Raw genomic sequence first — 27901 nt, forward strand, 5'->3', positions numbered from 1 at the left:
TCTACATGGATGACATCAACCTTTATGCTAAGAGGGAACGAGACATCAACTTGCTGATCCACCTGACACGGGTCTACAGTGAGGATATTGGGATGTCATTTAGACTGGAGAAATGTGGCCAGATGATAGTAAAGAGAGGGAAGGTAGTTAAGACTGTTGGGGTGGAACTGCCAGCGGGCCACACAGCAGACATACAGACCACCTACAAGTACCTTGGGATCCCACAGACACATGGGAACCACAATGAGGAGGCAAGGAAGACAGCAACATCCAAGTACCACCAAAGGGTAAGACAGGTCTTGAAGAGCCAGCTCAATGGGAAGAACAAAATCAATGCCATCAACGCATACGCCCTGCCAGTCATCAGATACCCTGCCGGTATAGTGAGCTGGCCAAAGGAGGACATGGAAGCTGCTGATGTGAAGACCCAGAAGCTCCTCACAACGTACAGAAGAAATCCAACATCCAGAGACTATACACCAGTCAGAAAGAGAGCAAGCAGCGTCTGGTGAGTGTCAAAGCCTCTATCCTGGATGAAACCCAGAGCATCCCAGAGTACATCAATAAGATGGCACCCAAAGATAAGATGCTGAGAGAATGCCTGAGGCAGCAGCAGACATGGGAGGAAGTTCAATCAGAGGAAGTGGCATGGCAAAGACAAGTCCCTGCATGGAATGTACCATCAACAGCTGGGGTGGCTGATATTGGGAAATCCTACCAGTGGCTGGAAAAGGCAGCACTGAGGCACTGATCATAGCAGCACAAGAACAGGCACTACACGAGATCCATAGTAGCAGGGGTCTACCACTCTAGACAGGTCCAAAGGTGTAGGCTATGCAGAAAGGCCTCAGAGACAGTCCAACATATAGTGTAAGATGCAAGCAGGAACAACATACACTGAATGGCACAACCAAGTAGGTGGCATTGTGTACAGGAACATCTGTGCAGTGTATGGGCTAGACCCTCCCAAGACCAGATGGGAGATTCCACAGAAGGTTGTGGAGAATAACAGAGCTAAGATCTTGTGGGACTTCCAGATCCAGATGGACAGGCAGGTACTGGCCAATCAACCAGACATTGTGGTAGTAGGCAAGGACCAGTAGATAGCAGTGGCGATGGATGTAGCAGTGCCAAGTGACAGCAACATCAGGAAGAAGGAGTATGAGAAGATGGAGTACCAGGGCCTGAAGGAGGAACTATAAAGGATGTGGAAAATAAAGGTCAAAGTGGTCCCAATGGTGGTAGGAGCACTTGGGGACTCCTAAGCTGGGAGAGTGGCTCCAACAGATCCCAGGAACAACATCAAAGCTTTCTGTCCAAAAGAATGCAGTGTTAGGAACAGCTAAGATACCATACAGAACCCTCAAACTCCCAGTCCTCTGGTAGAGGACCCGAGATTAAGGAAGACACATACCACCCATAGGAGTGAGAGGTTTCTTTTTTTTTAAGTTAAACATTTAGTTTTGTATTTGCAAGGTTATGTTTCTGTATATGTTTCTGTATTATGTTTTTTATGTTGTTTTATGTCTAGAATTTTAATAAAGTTATATATATATATAGTTTTCTTGAAGTCAGGAGGAACAGTGGGCTAGAAAAGTAGAGTAGAGTTTAATTCTAGAAAGACAATGACAAAAGGATAAGAATATGTTTGTGACTACAAAGATCAGAAGAGTGAAAACAATGTTCTCTCCAGTAGTAATGTAAAGCTTGGAAGTTAAGGCATTCAGAAATGGCAAGACAAAGTAGATAGGTGCATTTGAATTATGAATCTGGAATTAATTACTAAGAGTACCATGGGCTGCAAGAGGAATCAGTCACCCCAACCTGGACCAAATAAATACTGTTTCCTTGAGTGATTTATCAGCAAGTAAGTGGGCATATCCTGTGAGCAGATGCAGACTAGAGAAGTAATAATAAACTTGGCAAACTTAAGGGAAGTAGAAGGGGAAAATAAGGTAGCTAGATGGGATTAAATAGATGAGATTGGACTGGCTATGAATTTTTGCTTAAGAGAAGTTGAAATGGCATGCATTTGTCCATACAGTTATTAGGAGTTGAATCTGACTTGATGACATCTAACTAACTAAGTGGATGAAGGCTTAACATTTATTTTTCTCTCCATCCCTACTGGAGCAGAAGCAGGATTCTGAAAGGAAACTATTGAGTTGGTTATAGTTGATGAAGGAAAGAGAAGAGAAGGAGTTCTAGTTTCAAAGAGTTTTTAACAATTTGCAGTGTGGACAAGAATGGAAAAGAAAACCAGAATGTATCTATGTTCAGAAAGAAGCTTTTAGGTTTTTGTTCTATGTTATTTGTTCTTTGAGCTTTGTGTTTGTTGTGAGCTTTAACTAATTTTTCTTGTATTCCTTCTTATTTATGGTTAATCCTGGACATCACTTAATGCAAGGTCCAACATTCATTTAAATTACAAACTGATAAGAAGTACAGGTAGTCCTCACTGAACAAATTGTACTTATACCTGGTCCTTGAAGGTATACCTTATACCTTATAAGGTATAAGGTATACCTTATACCTTGTACTTATACCTGGTCCCATTTCAGTGCCCTCGCCCTCATGTGGTCAAAATTTGGGTGCCTGGCAGCCCATCACATTTACAACTTCAGGGTGTGCTTCACCTCCCCCCACCCACCTATCTCCACTCCATCTCTGCTCTTTTAGCTGCACAGCAGTCCACCACCCTGTGCTCCACAGCCCTGCACTCCACCCCCTGCCACTTTGCACTTCACCCCGCACCCCTGGTGCCCTGCCATCCTGCACTCCACCTGCCCCTGCCGCCCCCAGCTGACCTTTACCATCTTATTCCTTTCTCTGCCGACAAGGTGTGCCTGGCCTGTCCCATATGTGGCAGCTGCTGGTCACACATGGCCTTCCTGAAGCCCTGTGCGTAGCCAGCAGCTGCCTCACAAGGGCCAGGCCAAGCATGCCCTGTCAGCAGTGGGAGGAAGATGGCAAAGGTCAGCTGGAGGCGGCAGGGATGGGCAGAGTGAAGAGCAGCCCAAAGGACAGATGAGGGGGTAGAGATAGGTGGGTGGGGGGAGCTGAAGCAGATGCAAGTGCAGCAGGGCGGGAGAAGTGTGAGGTCCTCGCTTAACGATGGCACAGTCCTGGCCTGACAACCACAACCAGACTACCAAAACTGCCCTAAATGATACAGTCACATGTTTCACCTAATGACCATGTCGCTTAGCAATGGAAATTCCAATGCCAATTAGGGTCATTAAGCAAAGACTACCTGTTTTAAAAGTAAAAGGGGATTTCATATTTTGGCCTGTGTGGGGAAACCTCCTATCTAAAATAAGAAATACTCTTGGCCCAGGAAAAAAACATTTCCTGGACACTTTTAGTTAGCACTTGGGCAAGAAAAGGGGTAGGAGTATCAGGTATGCAAGAAAAGAAATGGCAGTGTGAGCCAGATGGAAAAAGCTTGCATGTATATCTTGAAATGTTGGGGGAAGGGGGCAGCAATACACTCTCAAAGTATATGTGACAAGATTGGCTTTGAGCATAAAGCAGCTATTTTGAACCTTAAACCTTTCCCTCAAAAGTGAAAAATCAAGCTGACTAGTCAGTTCTTTAGATTACAGTGGAACCTCGAGTTACGAATTTAATCCATTCCGTGACTCTGGTTGCAACTCGAATTGGTTGCAACACGAGGCAAATTTTCCCATAAGGTTCGATGTAATTACCATTAATCCGTTCCGGTGTCTGCAGACCACGCGTCAGGGGCGGAAAAACTGCCGCGGACCACACGTCAGGGTGGAGAAATGGCCGCGGACCACGTGTCGGGCGGAAAAATGGCCATGGACCACATGTCAGGGGTGGAAAAATGGCAGCGGACCACGTGTCAGGGGCCGAAAATGGCCGCGGACCACGTGTCAGGGGCCGAAAATGGCCGCAGATCCAGTTCGCGAGTTTGCAAGTTGAGGTAAATTTTTGGGGCTGGAGCTGGTCATATCTTGAAAAATTCGTAAGGAGGGGCATTTGTAACTAGAGGTATCACTGTATTTTGATCAGATGTATTTCAGATACATGTTTTAAAAAGGGCTGAGTCATAGGGGAAGGCAATTTAGGATATGGATTCATGTGGATTTTGTTCTGGGTATGCTTTTTGCTTAAAGAGATGATCTAGCAAGATGGAAAAAGGCTAGGTCTGTTACATAGAGGTACTGCATACTCTCCCCCACTCACCTGACCTTGGGCAGCTGTGAGATGAAACAGATGGCAATTCAATTTAAGAGGATGTAGCATCAACCCATAATTTCTTGTTCCCTTCTTAATATGGATCTTCAAAAGTTACTTGCTGTGCAGAGTTGTGATGTTATATGTGTAGTATTTCATTAAGCAACAGCCAATTTGGTGTAGTGGTTTAAGGCACCAGGCTAAAAGGTGGGAAACTCGTGAGTTCTAGCCCTGCCTTATGTACGAATCCAACTGGATGACTTTGAGCCAGTCACTCTAGGAAGAAGGCAGCAGCAAACCACTTCTGAAAATCTTGCCAAGAAAACTGCATGGACTAGTCTAGGCAGTTGCCAGGAGTCAAGACTAACTTGAAGGCACCTCCCCCTCCCCCAGATCATTAACCACTTCTATCAGAAAGGCATCTGAAGTACTGTTCCTCAGAATAATGAATTTGAAGAACAAAAGGGCAAGGAGTAAGATAAGTATCTTTTTTAAAAAATATCATCTTGTATGTCCTGTTCTAGATAGCATTATTCTGCTTCTTTTTTTTTTTTTTTTTTCCTTTCCTGTTCCTCATGCTTGAGCTGCCACTAGATATTAAACAGCCACTTACTGTGCTGTTGTGGAGAACTGGCAGTGTGTGTTGGTGATAGTTTGGGCAGGGTTGTATGTGTTGTGATGACTGTGATGAATGCCGAGGGAGCAGAGGGAAGAAGCTTGGCAGGCTGCTGTCAGAGCCTGCGGTGCACATGCAAGATCGCCTGCACTGAAGCAGCTGTGAATTCATGGAGAGAAGCCAGACAGCTTGGAAACAGCTATTCACCACTTAACCCGTAGCCATGGGAGTTCATTTACAGAAATGATAAATAAGACAAGATGCTACTATCCCTGAACCCACCCCCACCTTCCTGCTTTAAACTTCTTTCCTGGCCACTCTTGGTCCTTCAAAGTCTCCTAGAATACATGATCACACTGTTGAAGAAGCTTTAGGCAAAGTATTCTAATTTGTAAATGGGAGTTCTTTGGCATGAATGACTAAAGTTTTTTTGGACAAAGCTCCAGAGCTTGTAAGATATACATGATATCATAAATACACAATACTGTAGCTCTGATAACTGCTCTCTTTTAACTTGAATTTTCAAAGCTTGAAATAGAGCAGTCATAGAAAATATTCTAACATCAGTTATAGAAATAATTATTTCAAAAAAATTTTTTTAATAATTTGGGGACAAAAAAGTTAAGAAACCTTTAAGCACACATATAAGATGACCTACACCAGAATTATATAAAACTTGTAGAAGTGCTAAACAGAATCTTAATTCTTTTTATGGACTTGAAACAGAATATTTATTGAATTATATAAAGCCAAAATATTTGGAAAGACCTGGTAGATTACTAGCCTCTCAGTTGAAAAGGTTGCAACAATGTAATATTATCTCTACTGTTAAGAATGTCCAGTAGAAAATGTGATGATTGTAACTCAATAAATCAATATAATACTGAATTATCTTTAACTGACAAATTAATCAGTTTTTATATAATGTAATTCTAAGGTTACACATTATCAAGCTGCCTTTTTAACTTGATAATGCACCTTTATCTCTCCCCAAAATTACAGATACCAATAACACTATGAATTTAGAAAAAGTTCCTGAACAAATGATTACCCTATTGAGTGGTCTAAGTCATATTGACTTCTTTGTTAATATGGTATTATTGGAGACATATAATGATGTCTCTTAAATAGTTTTCCCAACCACCTTCAGTTAGAATTATGTTTATGTAAATTTGTAGACTGCTGATTGTGGTAGCTATCATTTGATTTTCTTCTTAAATGTTGATGCAGAGATATTAACAACCCTGGTATGTAGATAACGAGAGGATATTACTTTTGATTATTCATCCTGCACAATATAGTTTTATAAAGGGTTGCCAGGTATCTGATAGTAGCTTACCAATTGACATTTTGGATGTACATTCAGAAAAATTAAAATCTGCATTAGTGATCTCAGACATGAAAAAGGCCTTTGATATGGTACAGTGGTCATTTTTGAAACAGGTTTTGTCTACATATGGACAATTATCAAGACTTACTGATAATTATATTTTATACATAAATTAATGATATTTTGCAATGATTTGTTAATTTATAATGTTATTCAATTAATTAGAGTAAGCATCATATGCTACCTATAGGCTGTAATGTTTCTGTTGCAATCCATATAAATGGGATTTTATGTGTTGCTTTAAATACTTTAAATAACTTGGAATAATGATGCCAAGGAAACATCTTCAGAAACATTTAGAAGATTTTGAAGAAATAACAGATTTGAAAATAAATTGGAACAAGTCTGAGATTATGTTAATTAATTATAGTAGAGAGAAAATAGAAGAAATTAAAAAGAAATATAAGATTAAAGTTACAGAGAGTTTTAAATATTTGGGAATAAATATAGCTAAAAATCTACAGGAATTAAAAACATTAAATTTTGATCAGTTGAAAAAAGAAATAAAAGAAGAAATACTTGGATATAAAAAAATGAAACTATCATGGTTTGGGAGAGTAGCATTATGTAAAATGAAGATTTTACCTAAAATTATTTTTTTATTTTGGATGCTACCAATAAAATTAACAGAAGAGGAGTTAAGACAATGGCAAAATATCATAAATAATTTTTGCAATGGAGATAAAAAATCAAGAATAAAAACTTATGGTATGTACCCCAGAAAGAAGGTTAGGTATCCCAAATATTATTAAATATTATATAGCTAATCAAATGAGATATGTCCCTAATATGATATATGGATTAGAAAAATTGATTTGGGGAGAAATGGAGTTAGGGGAGATAACGGATAAAGACTTTTTTTTTTTTTTACACAGAATAAAAAATGTTTTATAGAAATAAAAAAACTGAGTAAGTAATGTTATCTTACAAACTTGGCATAAAAATAAAAAAATATTTAGTCCAGGAATATTACCACTGACCTAAATTGTAGACTTAGAAAAATTTCCAGAGAATCTTGAAGCAGGATTAATAAAAGAGATGGAGCGAGATGGAGTATTAAGATTGAAAGATTGGTTAAGTAAAATTTCTTGTAGAGGTAATATAAAGGAAATATTTGAACAAAGTAAAATATATTGGTATAATGTATTGCAATTGGAGGCATGGACTACGAACTGGGTAAAACAATATGGCAAATGCAGACAATTAACAAAATTTGAGGAATTAATAATACAAATGAAACAGAATGATACAGACAAAGTAACAAATGGGATAGAAGGTAAAATATATGAAATATTGTTAGAGGGTAATCAAGCACAACAAGGAATGAAATTTCATTGGGAGAGTGACTTAGGAATTAATATTACAGAAGAGGAATGGTCAAAGATTTGGATGCAGAGAATTATGAAAAATATGTCTGTTAGAATTAAAGAGAATTGTTATAAGACAGTTTGGAAATGGTACATGACCCCAGTAACTTTAAGCTATTATAACAGAAGTAATTTAAAAAATTGTTGGAGGTGTAAAAAAGAAATTGGGACTTATTTGCATTTATGGTGGGAATGTGGAAAGGTAAAAAAAAAAATGCGAAAAGGTTTGTTGAGATTAATGAAATATCTATTAATTTGCAGATAAGTCCAAAAATTGAATTACTGTTAAATTTTGGAAACATGAAATTAGAATGGCAAAAGAAAGAGATGATAATTTTTGTTACTGCCTTAAGATTAATAATAGTTAAAAAATGGAAAGTGGATTTTGAGTACAAGCTTGAAGATTGGTTTAAAGAAATATGGAATATTGCTATTAATGATAAATTGACATGTGAACTAAAATATAAAAAGGGTCTGGCAAAAAGGAATGATTTTGATGTTATATGGGGTGAATTTCTGGAATATGTTTTTGTTAAAGGGAAGGGAGTAAAACCAGATCAATATATATATCCTCTTCGAGAGGAGGGCTTATTAAAAATTATTAATAATAAAAATTCATGATAACAAAAAGTAAAGAGATAAGGAGAATTATAAGTCCCACGGGTAATGGGTGCATGTAGAGATTAAGTTGTATGTGTTTTATTTTGGTTGGTTGATTGAATTATTTTGTTTTTGTTATTACTGTTTTTGTGTTTTGCAGTTTGTATTTTAAATTAAAAATAAACATTAATAAAAAAGAAAAGAAACGTCTTCATTTTGGGGTGTAAATATATCAACTTTTTTATCTCAGATAAAAATTAACATAAACCAATGGTTAAAAAGTAAATGTAAAAATGAATATCACTTCCAGATTGATATATTGACTTAAAGAATTCATATGCTAAATCCACTAAGTAATTTTTAGCAAATTGCTATTTAAAAAAAAAAAAAAACTGTGAAAGACAACCTCTAGGTTTCCTTCATCTGAATTATGGTTAGTATATGATGTGGGGGATAACTTTCCTGACTTTCATTTTCATCACTAACATATATTTTGATTTCATTTTCTCTGTGGAATTTAAGAGACCAAGTCATAAATCACTGTGAGCAGAATAGAAAGTTACTACATGACCGTTTAGACATAATGGCAGGGGCTCAGTTTCATTTTTAGTAGTAGCTCTCTTGTATTTACTTGATTAAAGGCTACAGAGCACATTTGCAACTATTGCGATAGAAGTATAATTTCAATCCTTATTCATATGACAAACTTACACATTGAGATAATTCCTATTTGAAAATTGCAGGTAATTCTTTCTGATCGATTGTAGTCAAAGGCAGATTAGCATATTAAAATATTAGTTCAGTCTAATTGCCAAGCATTTAGTTATTACAAGAGGAATTTGGACTGCCTAAAATTGCAACATGGCAGTATATTCAGTTAAAATGTCTCTTGGTTTTACAGTTGGCTCAGGTGCCAAACTCCTAAATTAGTGTCCGTTTTAAAATGGGATTTGGATTATTCTAACCTGTAGTGTATTTTTAATAAACCAAAGAATATTTGTTAAGATGGATATTAGTTATTTGCAAAAACTCTGAATTAAAAAGTTACACTATTCCACATTAATAAATCAACAGCAGCAGCATGATACAAGAAGCCCCATCCCTTTTATGTATGCATTATGACATGCATGCACATCCAAGAGGGGTATAACCTGTGGTGCAAGACTATTAGTGTCATTTTGACGAAAGCAACAAGATTCTGTAGAAGCCTATTTTGTATGATTTTTATGACCTTAAGATGAAACTTACTCAACTGAAGGGGTTTTTTTTTTTTCACATTTATTGGACAGCCTAGAGAATATTTTAGAAGAGTGGTAGTCAGCTTCACTTTGTTGGAAATTTAAAACGGGTGAGATACAGGCTTTTGAAGACCATCTCTCACACTTGTCACTATATCAGGGCACCCGTAGTGAAGGTCACTGGCTTTATAATAACATGCATGACCAGGCAATCAAAGCCCCGCCCATTTTATATGTGTGCAATGCATGTGATGTGTTAAAAAGGGATGGGGCTTTGATTGCCCAATTGCACCAGCCATTTTGAAGCCAGTGACTATCACTATGAATGCACCTGCACTGTATCAAGAATTATGAATTTATGAAGTATGAGCAGAGTTACTCTTCAGTGTTGGAAAGACAATGTGGCCCCAGATTTACAATCATGGATTGTCAAAATGTATTTGCTTTCTGTTTAACAACTCTCTATCAAATTATTTAGAATCGTCCTAATAGTTGGTTTTAACTTTGAACACCACCCAGAGTCTCTGTTGTGAAATTCACAGCCATATATATTATATTAATTAATGGGACACTGATCAATATTAAACCTGTGAAGGTTTAATGATATATTTAAAAACTGGACTCTATTTAAAAATATAGAAATATAAAGAAGTTTCCTTTTTGTGTTTCAAAGTTTCTGTTCCTTTTTCTTTTGTATATTAAAGCAATAAAAGTTTTAAAAATCTTGCACTGTCATGTTTATGTTACTTATGGCATGTACATTGCACAAATTGTGAAGTTCTATTGAAGACATCTGTATTTTATTTGCTTGAAGTATGAAGTCTCTGACTATGATTGGTGACTAGTATAAAAGCACAAAATGTTTATTTGCTCAGTAAATAAAACAGTTTGCAGTTCAGCTTTTGTGAAGGAAAACAAAGTTGTTAGTTTATCCTGCCCATGTGTTTAAATTCAAGACAAAGATCCTGATTGTTCTAAAGTAATGGGACAGAGAAACCATTTAACTGAAGGAAGTTAAATGGAGAATGTGAAATAGGCAGCACATTGAAGAAGGTATCTGGAGAATGGAGCAAGAAGAGAAGAGAACAAATGTGGACCAGGTGTATACTCAACAGTATCCTTATCAGTCTAGGGCAAAATAAGAATTTTAAAAAGCAGGAGTCTTAAAAATTGGAAAATGCCATTTCACTCATCCTGCCTAGTTAGGAAACCAATTTAAGGTAACACCTATACTTACTTAAATTCATGTTTAGTCTGCTTTCCATTAACATAATATAAAAGTGGAATGGGCAAGACTTGGACTGTAGGGTATCCCATAGTGGGAAGTTAATACATAACACATGGGTTAATCCTGAATTTTTGGGTTACTACCCTCAAATACACAGTTCTTTGTTGGTAATTAATCCTTCTAAGTAATGGGGTTGCTGTGGACACTGCTACCGATATGAAGTAATTTGAAAGTAAAGCCAAACATTATACTGCAGTGGTTTATATCAGGCCCCTGAAGTAGATTGTATCTGTTCCCCACATTGGCTTCGATTCCTGAGGAGCAGTACTTTTACTTGAAAGAGATCTCCTCCATTTAACTTATTTTTGTTTCAAAACAGGCATCAGTTCTGCTGTTTTTAGCTTTTTAATCCTAAGATTTTTTTTTAACTTAAAGGACTGTTGACTGTACACTTTGTATGATAGGTAAAAAGCAAGGAGGCATAACTTCACCTACCCTGTGAAGAAAACAAATCTCTTTAGATATTTAATTTTTATCCCCCAATTAATGAGAAATTGCAAATATCTCAGTTGCTCATCTCTGTCAGTACAATTAGTTGGATAACAAATCTTTGCTCCACTTTACAGGAAACTGTCTACTTAAAGAATTATTTGGAATATGAATTAAGATTTCTGTTAGCACTGAACTCTTCAACCAGATGTATTCTGATTTGGCAGTAAATGTGAAAAGGATATGGGTGTCCTTGTAGACCACAAGTTAAACATGAGTCAGTAGTCTGATGCGGTTGCTAAAAGGCAAATGTTATCTTGGAGTGCAATAACAGGAGCATAGAGTCCAGATCACAGGAAGTATTTGATCCATTCTGCTCTGCCCTGGTCAGACTCTATTTGGAGTACTATGTCCAGTTGTGGTCACCACCATTCAAAAAGGACAATAACAAATTGGAGTAAATTCAAAGGAGCACTAATGTAGAGACTAAAGAGGATGACCTTACAGAGATAAGCAGACTCTGTTGCTAAGGCCGTGGGGCTAAAACTTTTTTTTTTTAGACCAGAATGTCCAGATAATGTTCAGAAGTGGCTCAGACAGTTCTCTAATTCACTGAACTATAAAAAGGAGGAGGTACAGCAAAATTAAACTTACAAAATTCTATTAGTAAAGCCAATCTCAGTAAAAATTTGTTGCGGGCATCCTGTGGAGTTGATTGCATGGTCTGGTCTACCTAGTGGAGCTGAAAACTAGTAAGATAGTGAAAGGTTTGAAAACCTATCCCTGTGAGGAATGATTAAAAGTTCTGGGTATTTCTGGCCTACAGAAAAGACAGCTGATATGATAGCAATCTTAAAATATCCGAAGGGCTGTCACACAGGAGAGGAAATTGACTTATCCCCTATTGCTCCAGAGAGCAATAGATTGGGTTAAAACTAAAGGAAGGAGGTTTTGAGTAGACATCAGGAGGAACAGCATGTCTGTACAAACAGTCAGTTGAACAAGTTGTTACATGAAGTTACATGTAGTGAGTTCTCCCTCACTACATGTCTTTTTAAAAAATAATATTAGTGTTTTACATAGTTAAAAGCTAATACCAAATTAGAAAAAACAAAAAGTCCTAGAACTTTTCACTGGCTCCTCTTAACCGCCACGGTAATTGGCTCCGAGAAGACGGAGCCATCTTCAATCCGATATTACTCCCCTGGAAGTCCTTCACTACAAGTAGAGGCCATGTGTGATTATGTATACCTCAGTAATATTCCCTGTCAAATCTTTTTCCAAACTAAAGAGTCCCAAACAGTATTTTCTTAAAAGGAAGATCTTTGAGCCTTCAGTCATTTTAGTAGAACACTTTTGCACTTTTCTGTTATATCCTTAAATATCTGGTAACCAGAATTGCCAAGAAAGAAACCATGTCCTGAATCAAAGACTTTATGTACCTGTATTTCCTACTCTTGGATTATAGGTTGCTAGCTGTCACACAGCAGTTATTTCTTAGTGAAGGTGACTGGCCACTGTTATGTCTTTTGTTTGCAGAAATTCTAAAAATGTCTTTCAAAATGGTAGTTTCCTAGTTGCCCTCAGCTTTAAGTGTCAGTTTGTTGTAACAGTTATGGAAGATTACAGAGAGTACTGTTCAGAATCAGTACCAGTTGGAGGCTGGTAGAGACACAACTGCTAATTATGACACTCTGAATGTATTGTTTGTTTTTAACTTTGCTGTAATTGATAGACTCTCAGCTGTGATTGCCAGGCTTTTAAATTTAGGGAAGAAGGATTTATTCTGATTAATTATAGTTGAATGAGACATTACTAACTCTGTTCTTAGTTATTCAACAAAATACCAATGTCCAGGTAATGAAATAATGCAATCAGTTTGAAAACTTCTTAGTGTAGATTGAGAAGATATGGTTTCTTGGCTTTCAGTGGCCCACAGAGTACATCTTCATATCCACACTTTTTAAATGACACTATTTCAGTAATTGTATTGACTAGCAATGTAAATTGTTTTTGGAAAATATGAATATTAATTTTCTCAGGACGTAATGCTACATGGCAGATTCATATTTTAATTTTAGTTTTGCTTGAGCACATAGTGGCAATGTTTTTGTTCATTACATTCATATATTTTTGTAAAATGTATGAGTGTTCTTCAAAATAAGTGTGGACTAAAATCTTTTAATATAAGGGATATTCAATATTTGGGTCAGTGTACTATTTTAAAATTTTATATGTCACACTTTTGCTACTTAAGATTAAGCATTGCTTGCTTTGATAAAATGCTTCTTTTATTGATATTTTGGCACCAGTCACCCATTTGTTTTAATAAAGTCACTGACAATGAGTATTCCTTTTCTATTTCCTCTCATCTTATAGGAAACCTAGGATAAATTCTCAGCTTGTAGCACAACAAGTTGCTCAGCAATATGCTACCCCACCACCTCCTAAAAAGGAGAAGAAAGAAAAGGTGGAAAAGCAGGAAGAGAAAAAAACAGACAAAGAAAAAGAAGTTAGTCAAAGTGTTATAAAGAAGAATACCAACAAGAAGACTAAGTATGTTTCTGGATCACCCATTAAAAGTTATGCAGACAAACTAATGTGTATCCATAACTCTTGAACACGTGCATACTTTTCTCCCAGCCTTGAAATTCCAGCCAGTCCAATATTTTCTAAGAATTCTTAATCCTAATTTGCAGTGGTTCCTAAATTGTCTGTGATTTCACAGTAATTCTCTCCTTCTCCATGCCATCTCTATCACTTAATGGAAGTTACATGGCTTTTTCTTAGGTGCTGCCCCAGTTTTATAGTTTTATGCCATTTTAACTTTTCCCACAGTGGGAATAAATATATGTATTCCTGCTGTAACCATTAACATGAGTTTATTTTCTTTTCTCTGTATGGGTTTATTGAGCTACTTTCATTGATTTCATTGATGAATAATGCATAAAAGCTGCACTCATTACATGACGGTATGTCTGTGTATATATTTGTATAAGATTTACCTCTAGGTCACTAGTTATCCCAGTTCCAGGAATGAATCCCAGACTACCAGTATCTTTACTGTAGTGTTAACTTTTCTTCTGGCCATTCTTTCTTTCAGGCCAAAGTCAGATATTGTGAAAGATCCTCCTAGTGAAGCAAACAGTATACAGTCTGGAAATACAACAAAGACCAGTGACTCAAATCACACCTCAAGGTAACTTTTTAAGCTAAAGAATTGCCTGATTACAAAGTTATGGAAGTAAAGGAATTTTTGTCTAGGTTTTTTTTTTCTTCCCTGCAGCCCATCCTTTAACTTACCACTTTGAGGATTGTGATATTTGTGATATGATAAATTAAAATGTGAGACATTATCTTGTGCTAAATCGTAAGTGGGCATTTTGTAACTAATGCATAATCATCAAGGATGACCTAAATTCCCAATTCCAATATGTTAGATTACCTTTTAGAGCAGCTATTGGATAACCAGTCCAGGTCTATATTATTGGTGCATACCAAGGTTTAGGCTAATACCTAATTTGTATTTACTGGGATTTAGAGATTGTTAGCCAGATTAAAACTTGCTTGCTGATGACTATGCCATTACAAGATCAGCCACACTAGATGTTGATGTGTCCTTTAATACATCTCCTACTGGGTATTACAAGCTTCTTGGCACAATGAAGAAAGGTAGTTGCCATATTTTGTACCTGCGTTGAATGCCTTTATATAGACAGGGTATGCAAATAAGTTCATTTATGAGTTTAGTTCTATTCCTTCTTTAGTAACTTAGAGTAGGAGCTTACTCCACTATAGGCAACGGCGGCTAAAGATTCTTATTCTAGTCCTTCCTTTGCATTACATCTTTGACAAGGAAACAAAATCCATTATTCACTGTAATACATAACATTACTTTTATTTTCTACAAAAAGGAAGAACATTGCAATAATTTTCTTACTTGCTCTTGTATGGAATATAGAGAAAATAAAGAGAATTTAATTTGGAAGAGAAGTTGTAACTATTTGTTAAAAAGATAGTGTATGAAATAGCTATTAATATCATTTAAATGCTATCTAAATTCATTATAAAACAAGTAGATAGTATGCCCACCAAAAATTGTAACATGTTAGCCAATTTAAAGGCTCCTTTCAGTTGATAAACTAAATTTTCCAATACCTGATTTCTTCTGGAGGACCTGCTATTCCAGTTTGCCTTTGTGCTGGCATTTGTACAGTAACAGGATGAAAATATTTTAGCATTATGCAGCACTGGATGTTCCTTTTGTTTATAAACTTTTAATACAGTACTGTGTAACTCATCAAGTAATACAAAGCTTTATTCAACTTAAAGAGGACTAGTATTTGCATTCTTTCTCTGTCATTTTTCTGTCTTTATGACATAATGTTAGATACTCTATCTGCTTAAGTTATAACAAGCCTGCAGTAAATGTGTCCCTCTTCTGGGTCTTCCTGTTGGCTAAGGCCTGCTGCTAAACTACCTAAGCAGCTTAGAGGTTGATGCTGAGCTATTCAAGCCCTGGCTTGAAATTCTATCTTACCTATAAAGTGAAAACAGATTTTCTTCAGCCTACATTTCCATCAGGTCTAAATTTCTCAAAATCAGAACAGATAAGATACAGCTATTTGGCTTTTCTGAAGCATCACAACTAGATTGAAACTGTCTGTTGTAATGACTCTGAAAACAAAGATGGATGATAGGAGATTTGGGAACACAAAATCCATAGATGTTTTGGCAAGAGATCCTAGATGAAATAAGAGAAATAGATCTAGGGGAAGCAAGGTTCAGAGCAATAAAAGCAGAACTGTTGCCTTTGCTGCCATTTTATTACCTTTAGAAAGTTATAGGCTTGGGTTAGTTTTAGATTGCCCTGCCATCTTGCAGTGTGTTCTAGTGATACTGCCAGAAAGATTAAAAATAAAGCATTGATCATCCACAGTTTATATATGGAAGAAGAGGTTGACCTGAAATGTTCTGAATAATTTGGGAAGAAGTGTCTCATAATACTCACTTAGGTACTATTGTTCAGTAGGGCTGGGTAGGATTTGACTGAAATACAATTCAGACTATCCATTTGAATCAGATAATCAGTTGCCTCCAGATTAATCCAGTGATTCTGTGGCTTTTTGACATACTTCTATTTTAATAATAATTTATTAAATTTATATACTGCCCAACTATTAGCAACTTTGGGGGGTATAGAACTCATGCATAGAAATAATTTCTATTACGATGATTTTCTGATCCAAATGTTAACAGATCATTTTTCTTGAACAAATTAGAGTTTTGTTGTATCTCTACAATGATACGATAAATGGCTTATGGAGCTAAATCTTGGCTCTGGCTTTGGTGTCTCAAGAATGGCTGATAAACTTCCAGTGTTTATTTGGCTCCTGCAAAGCTTGTATACCTCATGCCATATACATTCTCCAGGGCACATTCTGGACCTGGAATTCTGAACTGTTTAATGGCAGATTGCTGGAATGGGACAAGGAATTTCTTATCCCATTATAGTGCTTGGACCTTGTCCTGGTGACATTTAGATTGGCAGCTGTCAACCGATTTTGTAGAAATGGTAGAAACATTAATCTGGTCAATCCCCTTCACAGAATATGAAGGATCTTCAGTGCTCTTGGAAAAGCTAACATACCTGGCCTTCCTGTTGAAATCCTGATTTTAGATTAATCATATGGTAAGACTGGTCATCATTATTATACTCATGCATTCTTCTCCTGAGTGCAACTGGTGCACCAAAATAGATTGGCAACTATTAGATTGGCAATAACAGTATAAATCTTGTACTGCATGTTACTGAGCACAACTGAAATTGCATAGAATTACAGAATGTAAGGGTTGGAAAGGATCTTGGATCCAGTCCAACCCTACACACAGTGCAGAATTCGACTTCTACAGCATCCCTGACAAATGGCCATCTTGTCTCTGTTTAAATGCCTCCAGCTAAGAAGAAACTACCTCCAGAGGCAGCTGTTCTGTTGCTGGACAGATCTTAACTTCAGGAAGTTTTTCCTGATGTCCAACGAAAATCATCTTTCTTGTAACTTTAAACCCTTTGTTTCTTGTCCTGTCTTCTGGAAGAACTGTGGACTATTCTATCCTGTCTTCTACAAGACAGCCATTTAGGTGTTTAAAGACAGCTATCATATCTCCATGTAGTCGTCTTTTCTCCAAGCTAAACATATCCAGTGCCTCCAACCATTCTTTGTAATTTTTTCCTTTCAGGCCACTTACCTTGAGTGCTTTTCTCTGGATATGTCCTAGTTTATCAATGATCTTCCTAAAATACAGTGCCTAGAACTGGGCATAATATTCTGGAAGTAGTCTGACCAACTCAGTACAGAGAGGAATAATGACTTCTCTTGAGTTTGACACTATATTTCTGTTGATGCACCATAGGACTGCCTTTACCTTTTGCAGCTGTAACACATTGTTGGCTCATATTCAGTTTCTGATCCATCAGGACACCCAAGATATATTGAACAGCAGAGAGCTTAAAACCTGCAGTAAGCTACTCAACACTTCCAGCTTGATGAGTTATTGACATAATCTCACTGGATGCTGCTGTTTAACCAGCTCTTTATCCATCTAATGGTAGCACATTTTTATTTTTATTTATGCATTTGTCAAATTTATATGGCCGCCCATCTCACAGACAAGTGACTCTGGGCGGTATGCTAAAAACAATTAATATATAAAAACAATTACTGTTATTAAAAACTTAAAAACTTTAGGCTAAGAGCAGATGTTAATAATAATGGAGCCACCTCAGTATCTCACTGGTCCCCTGGGCCCCAGGCCTGATGGCACAACCAGGTTTTGAGGGACTTCCGGAAAAAAAAATCATCATCTAATCTCTACTAGAATTTCAAAGGAGACTTTGTTGAAGGTTTTGCTAAAATCTAGGTATAGTATGTTTACCACATTTCAGTGGTCAACTAAACTAGCTGCTATCGAAGAAAGAGATCAAGTTGATTTGGCATGATTTATTCTTGAAAAACCCATGCTGCCAAGTAATGCATTGTTAGGTGAGCATAAAATGACTTTAATACTGTAATCTGTTATAGAATACTGCCCAATATCAGTGTCATTGACTAATCTATAGTTTCCTGATTCTTCCCCCTTTTTTTTGAAGATAGGAACAATGTTTGCTCTTCTTCAGTTCTGTGGCACTTTGCCTGATCTCCATGATTTTTCAAAAATCACAAAAAGGGGTTCTGAGATGATTCTCAGATGTAATTAGTCTTGTCTAGAAATTTAATCTCCTTCACAGTGGCCAGGTATTCCCTAACCATTCTTTTGCTTTGCATGGGTTACCACTCCTTTCTTTTGTCAATTATTCTACTTAGGAAAAATTAAACACAGTTCCCCTTTGGGGAGAATACTGAAGCAAAGTAGGAGTTAGCTTTGCCCTCTTCCCATCAATTGTTAGAATCCTACAATCTTCTTCCTTTATTACTGACATAATCCCCAAGCTATTTTGGTTACTTTTAACATTTGTCCCTTTTAACCATTAACCTTGTCAAAAGCTCCCTGTGCATCCACAACAGTTTCCTAAACTGTCCAGATTTTTTTTCTCATTGCAGTGGTGCAATAAGGTTTCAGTAACTTATTTTTTAGAAGTTTCCAACCTTCCTGTGTTCTCTTTGACCTGAGGATTTCTACCCATGGGATCTTGTCTCATATTTCTCTAGCTTGTTGAAATTAGCTGTCTGAAATCTACTGTGCACAAACATCTGTCTTCCATTTTCTCTTTCTGTAATATCTTGAACCTTAAGATGTTGTAGTGACTTCTTCTCAAAGTGCCCACTGCTTTTATCTCTTCAACCAGTTCTTCCCTATTAATTAGGATCAAGAGTAGGAAAATCTTGTCTCTTTTTTAGCTTTCTGGAACATGAAACAGTCAGCAAGATACAGAGTAATTTGAAGACCTTCCTCCTTTTCTTGGCAGAATTGGTTTTCTAACAGATGATTGGGTAGTTGAAGTTTCCCATTATTACTGTGTTTCTCCTTTTGAGACTCTGTAACCTGCCCCAGGTTTGTATAATCCATATCTTCCTTCTTGATAGCCTAAAGCACACCCTCACAATAATACTTTTTGTTTTCCCTTCCTTCTGTTCTTACCCAAATGCTCTTCACTGGATCCTCATGCTCCAATTCCTGGCTCTCAGTACACGTGTGTACTTGTTTCACATGTAATGTCACTCCTACACCCCTTTTGTTTGGCCCTTACTTTTGAGTAAGTTTTATTTTCACTTATGAGTAACATCCCACTTCCAATATTCTCTCTCTTCCTGAGCCATGTTACTAGTGCTCCCCTGTTTCTTCATCTTCATGTCCAGTTTGTCATAATGCCTTGGAGGTGCTCTTGATCCTTGCAGATAATTTGGAATAAGTGCTTAACTAGAGGGGATTTTTTCAGTGGGTCCAGAAAGTCATAGAATCATTAAACCCAACATCATGTTAACAAGCCTCTGCTTAAGTGATGAATACCTCCCTTACAAGGAGCCCTTTCTATGCCTTCTATACTTTATATAGAAGTATTTCTAAATTATAATGTGGCCTTGTGCATTATTATTGTAATTGAGCATATTATGAATTTGTGTTTGGGCCTGTGCTTTGGCTATAAGAATGGCAACTGCATTTGTTCAAGGTGGCCCCTGGATCCCACTTTGTTTTCAAGCTTCTTTGTTTCTGGTGGAATCCAGATTTTGTGATAGAATGTTTGGTGGGATAGAAATCTCTTTCAGTCCAGATTGAAGGCTGATTTTAACAATGAAACAACCTTGTATGGTTTACTTCAGTCAGGAAAGACACTGTAGGAGTTTGATTCATTTGATTATCTTTGCTCTCTCAGCAGCATAGAGAATTCTCAGGTTTCCTTAAATAACTGGTGGGTGCTCTGCCTTGGGTTGGGTTGAGCTTTCCCTGAAAAAATTGCCTTACAGTTCTGGTATACTCCTAGATTCAGCTTTGCTTGGCTCATCAATTTGGGGTATACTCAACTAATAGTCCATAGACTTGCACAAAGTGTTTTGAATCACACTAGAGTGTGGAATGCTATCTTGCACATTTGGGAATGTTTCTAGCTTCATCCATTTGATGAAAGTGGCATATACAGGGTGTATCAAAAATCAGGCCCCATAAACAATTTATTATATAAATTAAATATTCAAATTGGTTTCCAGTTTCTTCTAAACACTTCTTTACTTGTTTGACTCATGACCTTTGAACATTCCCAAGTACAATAACATTTTCTCTTAAAAAAAAAAAAACATATTGTGATTGGCCTATGGGGCTGAGTTTTGGTACACTCTGTATAAAACAAATATTGCTTCTAAGTTCCCCATTCATTCCATTTATTATACTGTAAAGTAGCAGTAAGCAGTGAAAGAAGCTGAAAAGTCAAAATTCATCTGATGGTTGACAGAGCTAGTTTTCACCTCTAACTTCAACACCTACCAAATTATTTCAAGTATCACTTCATTAAGGTGGGTAATGAGGACTGATGTCCACATTCCTTGCTTCCTGGACAAAGAATATTGGCAGACCTTCATTAAATATATAAAGATGGTGTCAGAGCTACAGAATGACCAAAGTGGGTCATAAGTTTGTATCTGACTTTGGCAATTCTGTAAAAATACTTTTGCTAGTGCCTGAATGAATAATAATTACTTTGAGCATTTTAATTTTTAAAGCTTTGTTTCTGAAATAAACTTTTATTGTCTCTTAATGTACCTGCTAAAAGAAATTCATGTTTCCTCAAAGCCTTCCTTGTTTTCTTCCTTTCTGACATGATAATGGGGATCTTGTTTGGTTTCCCAAATAATGAACAAATAAAATATCACTTGCACCCCAAACTAGAATATCCTCAGTAGGTTGGCCTGGCAATAAATCCACTTTGCATTTCTATGCACATTTTGCCATATGTGAATGTAAGCCAGTGCTTTATTAATCGGTTTGATTGCTTAAGATTATGGCACGAATCACCAAAGAAGGTCTTAGAATATTTTTTTTTTTTTTTAGTTGTGCAGTTATGTTGGGTAGTATACATATTCCATAGCTTGTGTTCAGCAACGCATTCAGAAAAGACTTTGTAAGCCATTTTTATAAGTGTATGTGGGGGTTTTTCCCCCTATATATCTTCCAGCTTTTGGGAAAGGTGCCAGATTTTATTGGTATTCATAGGTTTGCAACAGTTGAGATCCCTTTTCCAAATTACATTGTCACATGCAAATGCTTTTTGTCCCTCAAAGTTGCAGCTTTAAGGAACTTAAGAGGTGGAAGAATTCCAAGCACAGAATTTTTGTATTCCAAAAGGGACTCAAAAGCTTTCTTGATACCTTTGTATTTCCAGCATATTACTATGCTTTTTGGCTGAGTGCAATAGAGAATAATTTCCTACCACTCCAGAGCTCAAAAATTGATTCCCAAGCTACATTTACCCACTGGGAATTGAAAATGCTGCTAATACAGCCTTTTTAGACTAAACATTTAAAGAGAGCAAATGATCAGATGCTGCAGGGGCTGGGAGGGGAAAAGTGTTTCTTTCTTTTCTTTTTTTTTAATATAGAACATCTGCAGTTTTTAGGATTCTTCTGTATAAGCTGAATAAAGTGGCTTAGCAGAAGGCTCATCTATTATTTATAATCTGTGTTGTTGCTGTTGTCATCATTGTTGGTACTGCTGCTATTATTACTTTTTACTGTTGTTGTTGTAGGCCCAGACTGAAAAATGTGGACAGAAGTACCGCTCAGCAGCTGGCAGTCACAGTAGGGAATGTCACAGTAATTATCACAGACTTTAAAGAAAAGACTCGCTCTTCCTCCACATCTTCATCCACAGTGACCTCCAGTGCAGGATCTGAACAGCAAAATCAGAGTAGCTCGGGCTCCGAGAGCACAGACAAGGGCTCATCCCGCTCTTCTACGCCAAAGGGCGACATGTCAGCAGTCAATGATGAATCTTTCTGAGAATTGCACATGGAATTGTGGGAAACTTATGAAATCAGGGTATGAAATTCAAATATTCCACCTGTCCACTAGGACAACCTGGGAAAGCTGCCAGTGCCACTTCCTGTTCCTTTTCTCCTTGTGCTTCACCATGCTTTTTGGATATCCTCCCCTTAACTGATGACACCAGGACACTTTGGTCTGACTGTGGGCATCTGGCTACCAAGGAATTTCGCACCCTGAGAATTACTTTTTGATGCTTATGTATTCCATTGTTTTATATGATTTTCCTAACAATCATTTATAATTGGATGTGCTCCTGACTCTACTTTTTTATAAATCTGCTGTGCACAGTTTTTCCATGAATCTTACAACCAATTTTATTTTTGTTTTGGGTGAGGGAATGTGATGTAAGGGGAAGGGAGGGCTTATAGGTGGGTTTTTATTTATTGTATTCACAAACTTCATTCTCTCACTCTTGTTTTTTCAGCATATTTTTTGAGTTCAAATCTCCCTCTTCCAGTTATACTGTGTACTATCAGTTTTGATATAAATTATATATATATAAATATATAAATATATATATATATAAATAAAGTATATATAGGGTTATTTGAAACCAATACATGGAAACGCTGGTGCTTGAAACACTGTGAAGCTAAGCAATTTAAGATCTGGGACAGTGAGTGCCGTTTGGAGAATGCTGAAACCGAACCGGAACCGGTCTTAGAGGAACAGAGTGTTCCTGGAGGTTCTAATGGAAACAGGACCTGATTTTTCTCTTGTGCTTTGGCTGAAGAGTACTGGACAAAAATAGATATCTATTTTCTTATTTTCTGTTCTTTTTGAAATCCAAAAGGTGCTCCAAGTCATTGCATTTCCAGTTAGAATATCGGAAAACAATAAATTTCTAGCCCGTTCCTACCACAGTGTACAAATTTTAAAAACAATGATCTACACTGATTTCAAAATGCCTAGTATTAATGTACTTGATGGCTGCACATTAACACTGCCTATTTTGAATAACAAATCTCATTCTCTCTTATTGTCCAGATCTATATTGGTTATGGGGAAGATTTTGAATATCAGTGGGGGAATGTCAGACAGCTTTTATAATACAAGGCAGTCCAAAGCCTTAATAGTAAGTGCTCCCCTGTCAATAAACAAATAACTACATGAACCAAGGTCTATTGTCACATGACTTGTTTTCACTGCAAATCTATATCTGACTCTGCTATTTTGTTTGTAATTTAATTCATTACATTTCCTTGGAATTATCGGTGCTTAGACATATCTCTATAACATGACTTGGTATGACAGCAAAAGTTGTGAAGAAGTTTTACACTAATAAGGGAGCACCAGAATGGCAAGTAACTTCAATTCTTGCTAGAAAGCTATTCTGACAATGTTCACTTACAGATCCAAATTCTGTTGCAGTTTTATCTAGCTGGTATGTTTTTCTGCTTAAAACACTAGAATGAAGATGGAACACTTAAAAAAAAACCTTCAAGCTCTTACTGTGTGCTTTTTAGGCGACCCAGAGTGCTTTGCTATAATTTCAGTAACCAATTTTTGTTTTATCAAAATGAGTACCATGTAGGTGTTCTCAAAGGGCCACTTGGCAGAACTTGGTGCTAGACAATTACTGTACTAATTTCTTGCTTGAATAATATAAATTATTTCTGTTGTATGGAGGCAATGAAATTGTTGCGTTTTACCAGTTTAAAGCCGCAAACACAAACTTCTTTTATATCAGTTTTAAATTTTAACCTGTGCTTAAACTGAATAAAGCAATTCTGCTCAAAGAGGTAGAGTAGCAGAGCAGTGCCTTTGCAGCTGCGTCCATTCTGAACATGATGGGTTTGTCATTCAATTGTTCTTATATCTAAATATTCTTTTTTTGAAAACTTATTCTTAAAATATTTATTGAAAAATAAAAAAGAACCAAAGGAAAACCAGATGATTCTCAAGCTCTGATAATACAATATTATAGTAGTTTTTAATAGTCCACATCAATCCACATTTTAACATTGGTAAACATTCGTTTTACAAGTTTTACTATTCCTTTAAAGGATCTCAGGGAGGGTAAATTGGTCAGCCATAATTTATTTTTGGAAAAAAAAAATAATTTTTAGAGATGTTTTGAACTTAGTCCCAGATGTGTGTAATTTGCACAGATTTTTTAAAAACTTAAATCTGAATGAATTAGGCCTGTGTGCATTTAGCTCCTTCCCAGCAAAGACCCAGTCTCTGGGCATGTCTGCCGGAAGTGCACCTGTGTATACAAACAGTGTGTTTCCTTCTGTGGCTTGCTAGAATAAGGGCTTGGTGGGGGAAAAAGCAGTGTGCGTGTTCAGAAAACCAGTTACAGTGAATACCACCCTCCAATCATTGCTGCTCCATTCATTTGTAAGGTGGCTTTTTGTGGGCTGTCCTTCCAGTGGTATAAGCAGCAGAGGTTGATGGGCTCTTCCTCAAGAAACATGCCCCTTAAGTTAGGGAATAAAAGCTTTAACAGTAATGAGCTGCTCATTGGCTTACCGATTCAGTGAAATCCTCTTTGGGTTTTCTTTTTCCTTTTTTTCTTATGTGTGCCTCTGTGCTATACTAGCTTGTTAGAATAAAGTATGCAAATCTATCTTTGGCACAAGTGGAGTGACTGAAACTGCATTTGGCTGAAATTGTCAGCTAAGCATTCAAACTTTCTTGGGCCGCACTTTTAACTGTTGGGTTGTAACCAGGCAAACACCCTTTTTTAAAGAAAAGCATGATGTTTAAAAATTGGATTTTCTTAATTTCCTGCATTTCATTTAACTATTCAGTAGTTGGAGAGCATGCTTTAAAATATTAGTGTGGAGGAAGGGCCAGAAATGCTTCGTAGCCAGTGGCACAGAAAGCAGGTAAGGAAAAAGCACAGTGTTACATTTTCAAATTTAAATTTTTACACTTTACTTATACACACACATGCACACCCATATACACAACAGCTTGCTTGACTTCCTCTGTTTGAATATGTCATGCAAAGAGAATAATGAAAAGCAAAAATGTTTAAGATGGGCAGTTTTAATTGAAAGCATTTTGCTTATTCAAAATCAGTTTATATTTTAAAATTGGGCAGTAACTATATTCATAGAAATACATCTGCCTTACCAGTACCATTTCCAGTCTACTTTTTTAAAACTGTTACCATAAATTATTGAAGTTATTACTTGCTGACTATATAACCTTTGCTTGTATGTAACTGAAAAAAATGGTTTGAGAGCCAACATTTACAATATGACAATGGAGCTGAACAGTTTTTAATGCGCAAGCAGTTCTGTTCTTGTGTATGACTTGTAACCTTAATTTACTGTGTAAAGATGGTTACATTATTTCTTTAGCTTTGTTTGTTTGGAGACAAATAGAGAATGCTTGTTTAAGTATGTCAAAACATAATTTTATCTTGTGAATTTTTATGTTAATGTATTATACGAGCTATATTTTTCATTTGCCCAGAAAGACAGCTTGTATAACGCTTTGGAAGTTTTCTGCTCTGTAAAGTCTTTAGAGCTGACAGTCCTGTTAGGTTTGTTTTTAATCTTCATGCTAAAAGTGTCAATGGTGATTTTGTGAACTGGTCAGAAAAATTCACAGGTCTTAAATGTTTTCGGGAAATTTATATTGGACACTGCTCTTTGTCTAGCAAATAAAAGATGTTAATATATTCCTGTTACCGGCATGTGCACGACTGTTATTAGAAGCCACTTTATCATTTTCTTGCTTTAAATAGAAATGTCTATTTATGAATTCTGCTTGTAGTTTTTTCACAAATAAAATAGTAACATTTAATTAAATCTGATTTTCTATTCTTTGGTGTTGAGGAAAGGACTAAGTCAGTTTGCTGTGCTAGTATCTTTCTAGGTAAACTTCTGATTTTATGCTACATGCTTAACATTACATTTATGCATGAAAAGTGTTTGTTTTTATGTGATGGTATTCCAGAAAAGCCATTTGTATTAACACTTTTGCTTCTTACACTTAATCATATCCATGATGTGCCAAGCTTGGAAATGTGTGCCTTTTCCTTCTTTCCAGCAAAAGAATGTCCATCACTAACACTAATGTTTCAGGCCATGTATTAACAGAAGCAAATTTGTTAACAAATTTGCAGAATTTTCTTCCATAGGCTCCTTGTTGGATCTAATGTTCTATCAGAATTATATTAATGTAGGCATAAGTTTCTGTTGAAGTGGATACTCTTCCCCAGTTGTACAGAAAAAAATCATTAAAGGATTTGTGAAACACTGTCCCTAGAATGAAAATGTCATGAGGCAGTTACATGTGCAAAATTTTAAATATGCTTAAGGTACAATGTGATAAATTTAAATTTTTGCTCTCTGAAACACTCTTTTTTGGCCATGTTATATCTAGTAGTGTTACCAGTTAGTTCAAACAGTAGAAACTGTAAGAGCAAAGCTGCAGATGGTCTAGATTGATTTGGCCATTGCTTGTATATCCTATCTGTCAAAGCTGCCAACTCAGCCTTTCAACTGAGAGGGAATTACTCTTTTTCCAGGGGCAGAATTGTAGTCGGTTTATAAAGTATAAATCATTAAACACAATGAGTATGTCATGTAGAAGCTATCATTGGGGATCTGAAGTTTGTTTCTGTGGAGCGGTTCCAATGTGCATGACTGTTTTCAGCTATTCAAGTAGCAAGTGGAAATTTGTGAAAATCTATGTAACACAATATTTTCCAAGTTAATATTTTTATACCATGCAATTCTTGTCTGCTCTCACAATCCATAGTTGACATTACTATCAATGTCAACTATATTTACAAATATTATTTTATGGGTACAGTGTGAGCTGAAGCAAAATCCACCAGGTTTTCAATGCTCACATCAAGCAGAGTTGTCTAAATAATTATTGGGGTGCTTACAGTTCAATGTTTTCAAATTTGATGAGAATTTTTTAATGCATAGAAACTTGGTGTAGCAATGGGGGACTGCTTTAGCCTTGTTACTAGATTTTTCACATATAAATTTTACAGAGAAAGTATCCTTGCAAGTGATATGGCCTTATTTAAAAAGTACGTAAATGATGTCTGGCAGGTGAAATATAAAATATGAATAAAACAGAGAAAGTGAGTTTGTCTAGAAAGCTACATTTTTAGATAAATTAGTGAATAAAAGGCAAGCTGAAATTAAATAGGAAAAATGATGAAGGAGGACTTGACTCTGAAGTGTAAATCAGTACATTTGGAAAGAATAAAAAAGCAAGAATGTAAACATATTTAAAAATTATTAAAAGTATCCACTATCCACTGAGGACAGCATGCAAAAGTATGAGTGAAAAAAAAAAAGACACATAAGCATGAGTATAACTAAGCATTGGGGAGGAAAAAATATAAGTTACCTACTTATATTTAAAGTGCCTTTTAATAACAAGATTTTAAAAGGGATACAGAATATATTTTATCAGAGAACAGTGAATATAAATTTTCTGCTATAGCCATATCCCTTAAACAACCACTAGTAAAAAGAAGATGGTAAAATAATGAATGAGGCTCATAGGAGTACTGTGAGGCAATTTTTAACATTAAATGTATAGCATGTGGTGGTTCCGTATGGGGGAACAAGGAAATCCTTGGTTAAAAAGAGCAAACTCATAATGCTGACCATACAAAATTATGGGAACAAGATTGTGGCAAATAAAGAACATGAGGAAAAATGATAGCAACAAAAATACAGGATGGAAAAGACTACACAAAGATGGGAAATGAAGTATGCTAACTAATAAGACCTAACAGTATCATTAAAGAGGT

The 27901-nt window shown here is 36.3% G+C and overlaps 1 protein-coding gene across 1 annotated transcript in view; it reads left to right on the forward strand.

The window, feature by feature from the left end:
• Positions 1 to 25942, forward strand: part of RYBP (RING1 and YY1 binding protein) — a 77691-nt gene extending 51749 nt beyond the window's left edge. Inside the window, exons 3-5 of the mRNA XM_007436455.4 lie at positions 13508 to 13684; positions 14232 to 14327; positions 21864 to 25942. Of these exons, the coding sequence (XP_007436517.1) occupies positions 13508 to 13684; positions 14232 to 14327; positions 21864 to 22116 (526 nt within the window). The 3' untranslated portion in view covers positions 22117 to 25942. The remainder of the gene's footprint in view (positions 1 to 13507; positions 13685 to 14231; positions 14328 to 21863) is intronic.
• The last annotated feature ends 1959 nt before the right edge of the window (positions 25943 to 27901 follow it).

Source organism: Python bivittatus, unplaced genomic scaffold (assembly GCF_059951505.1).
Source record: "Python bivittatus isolate LINGU-HERP-01145 unplaced genomic scaffold, Pbiv_v1 ctg000080_np1212, whole genome shotgun sequence".
NCBI classification, from domain to species: Eukaryota; Metazoa; Chordata; class Lepidosauria; order Squamata; family Pythonidae; genus Python; species Python bivittatus.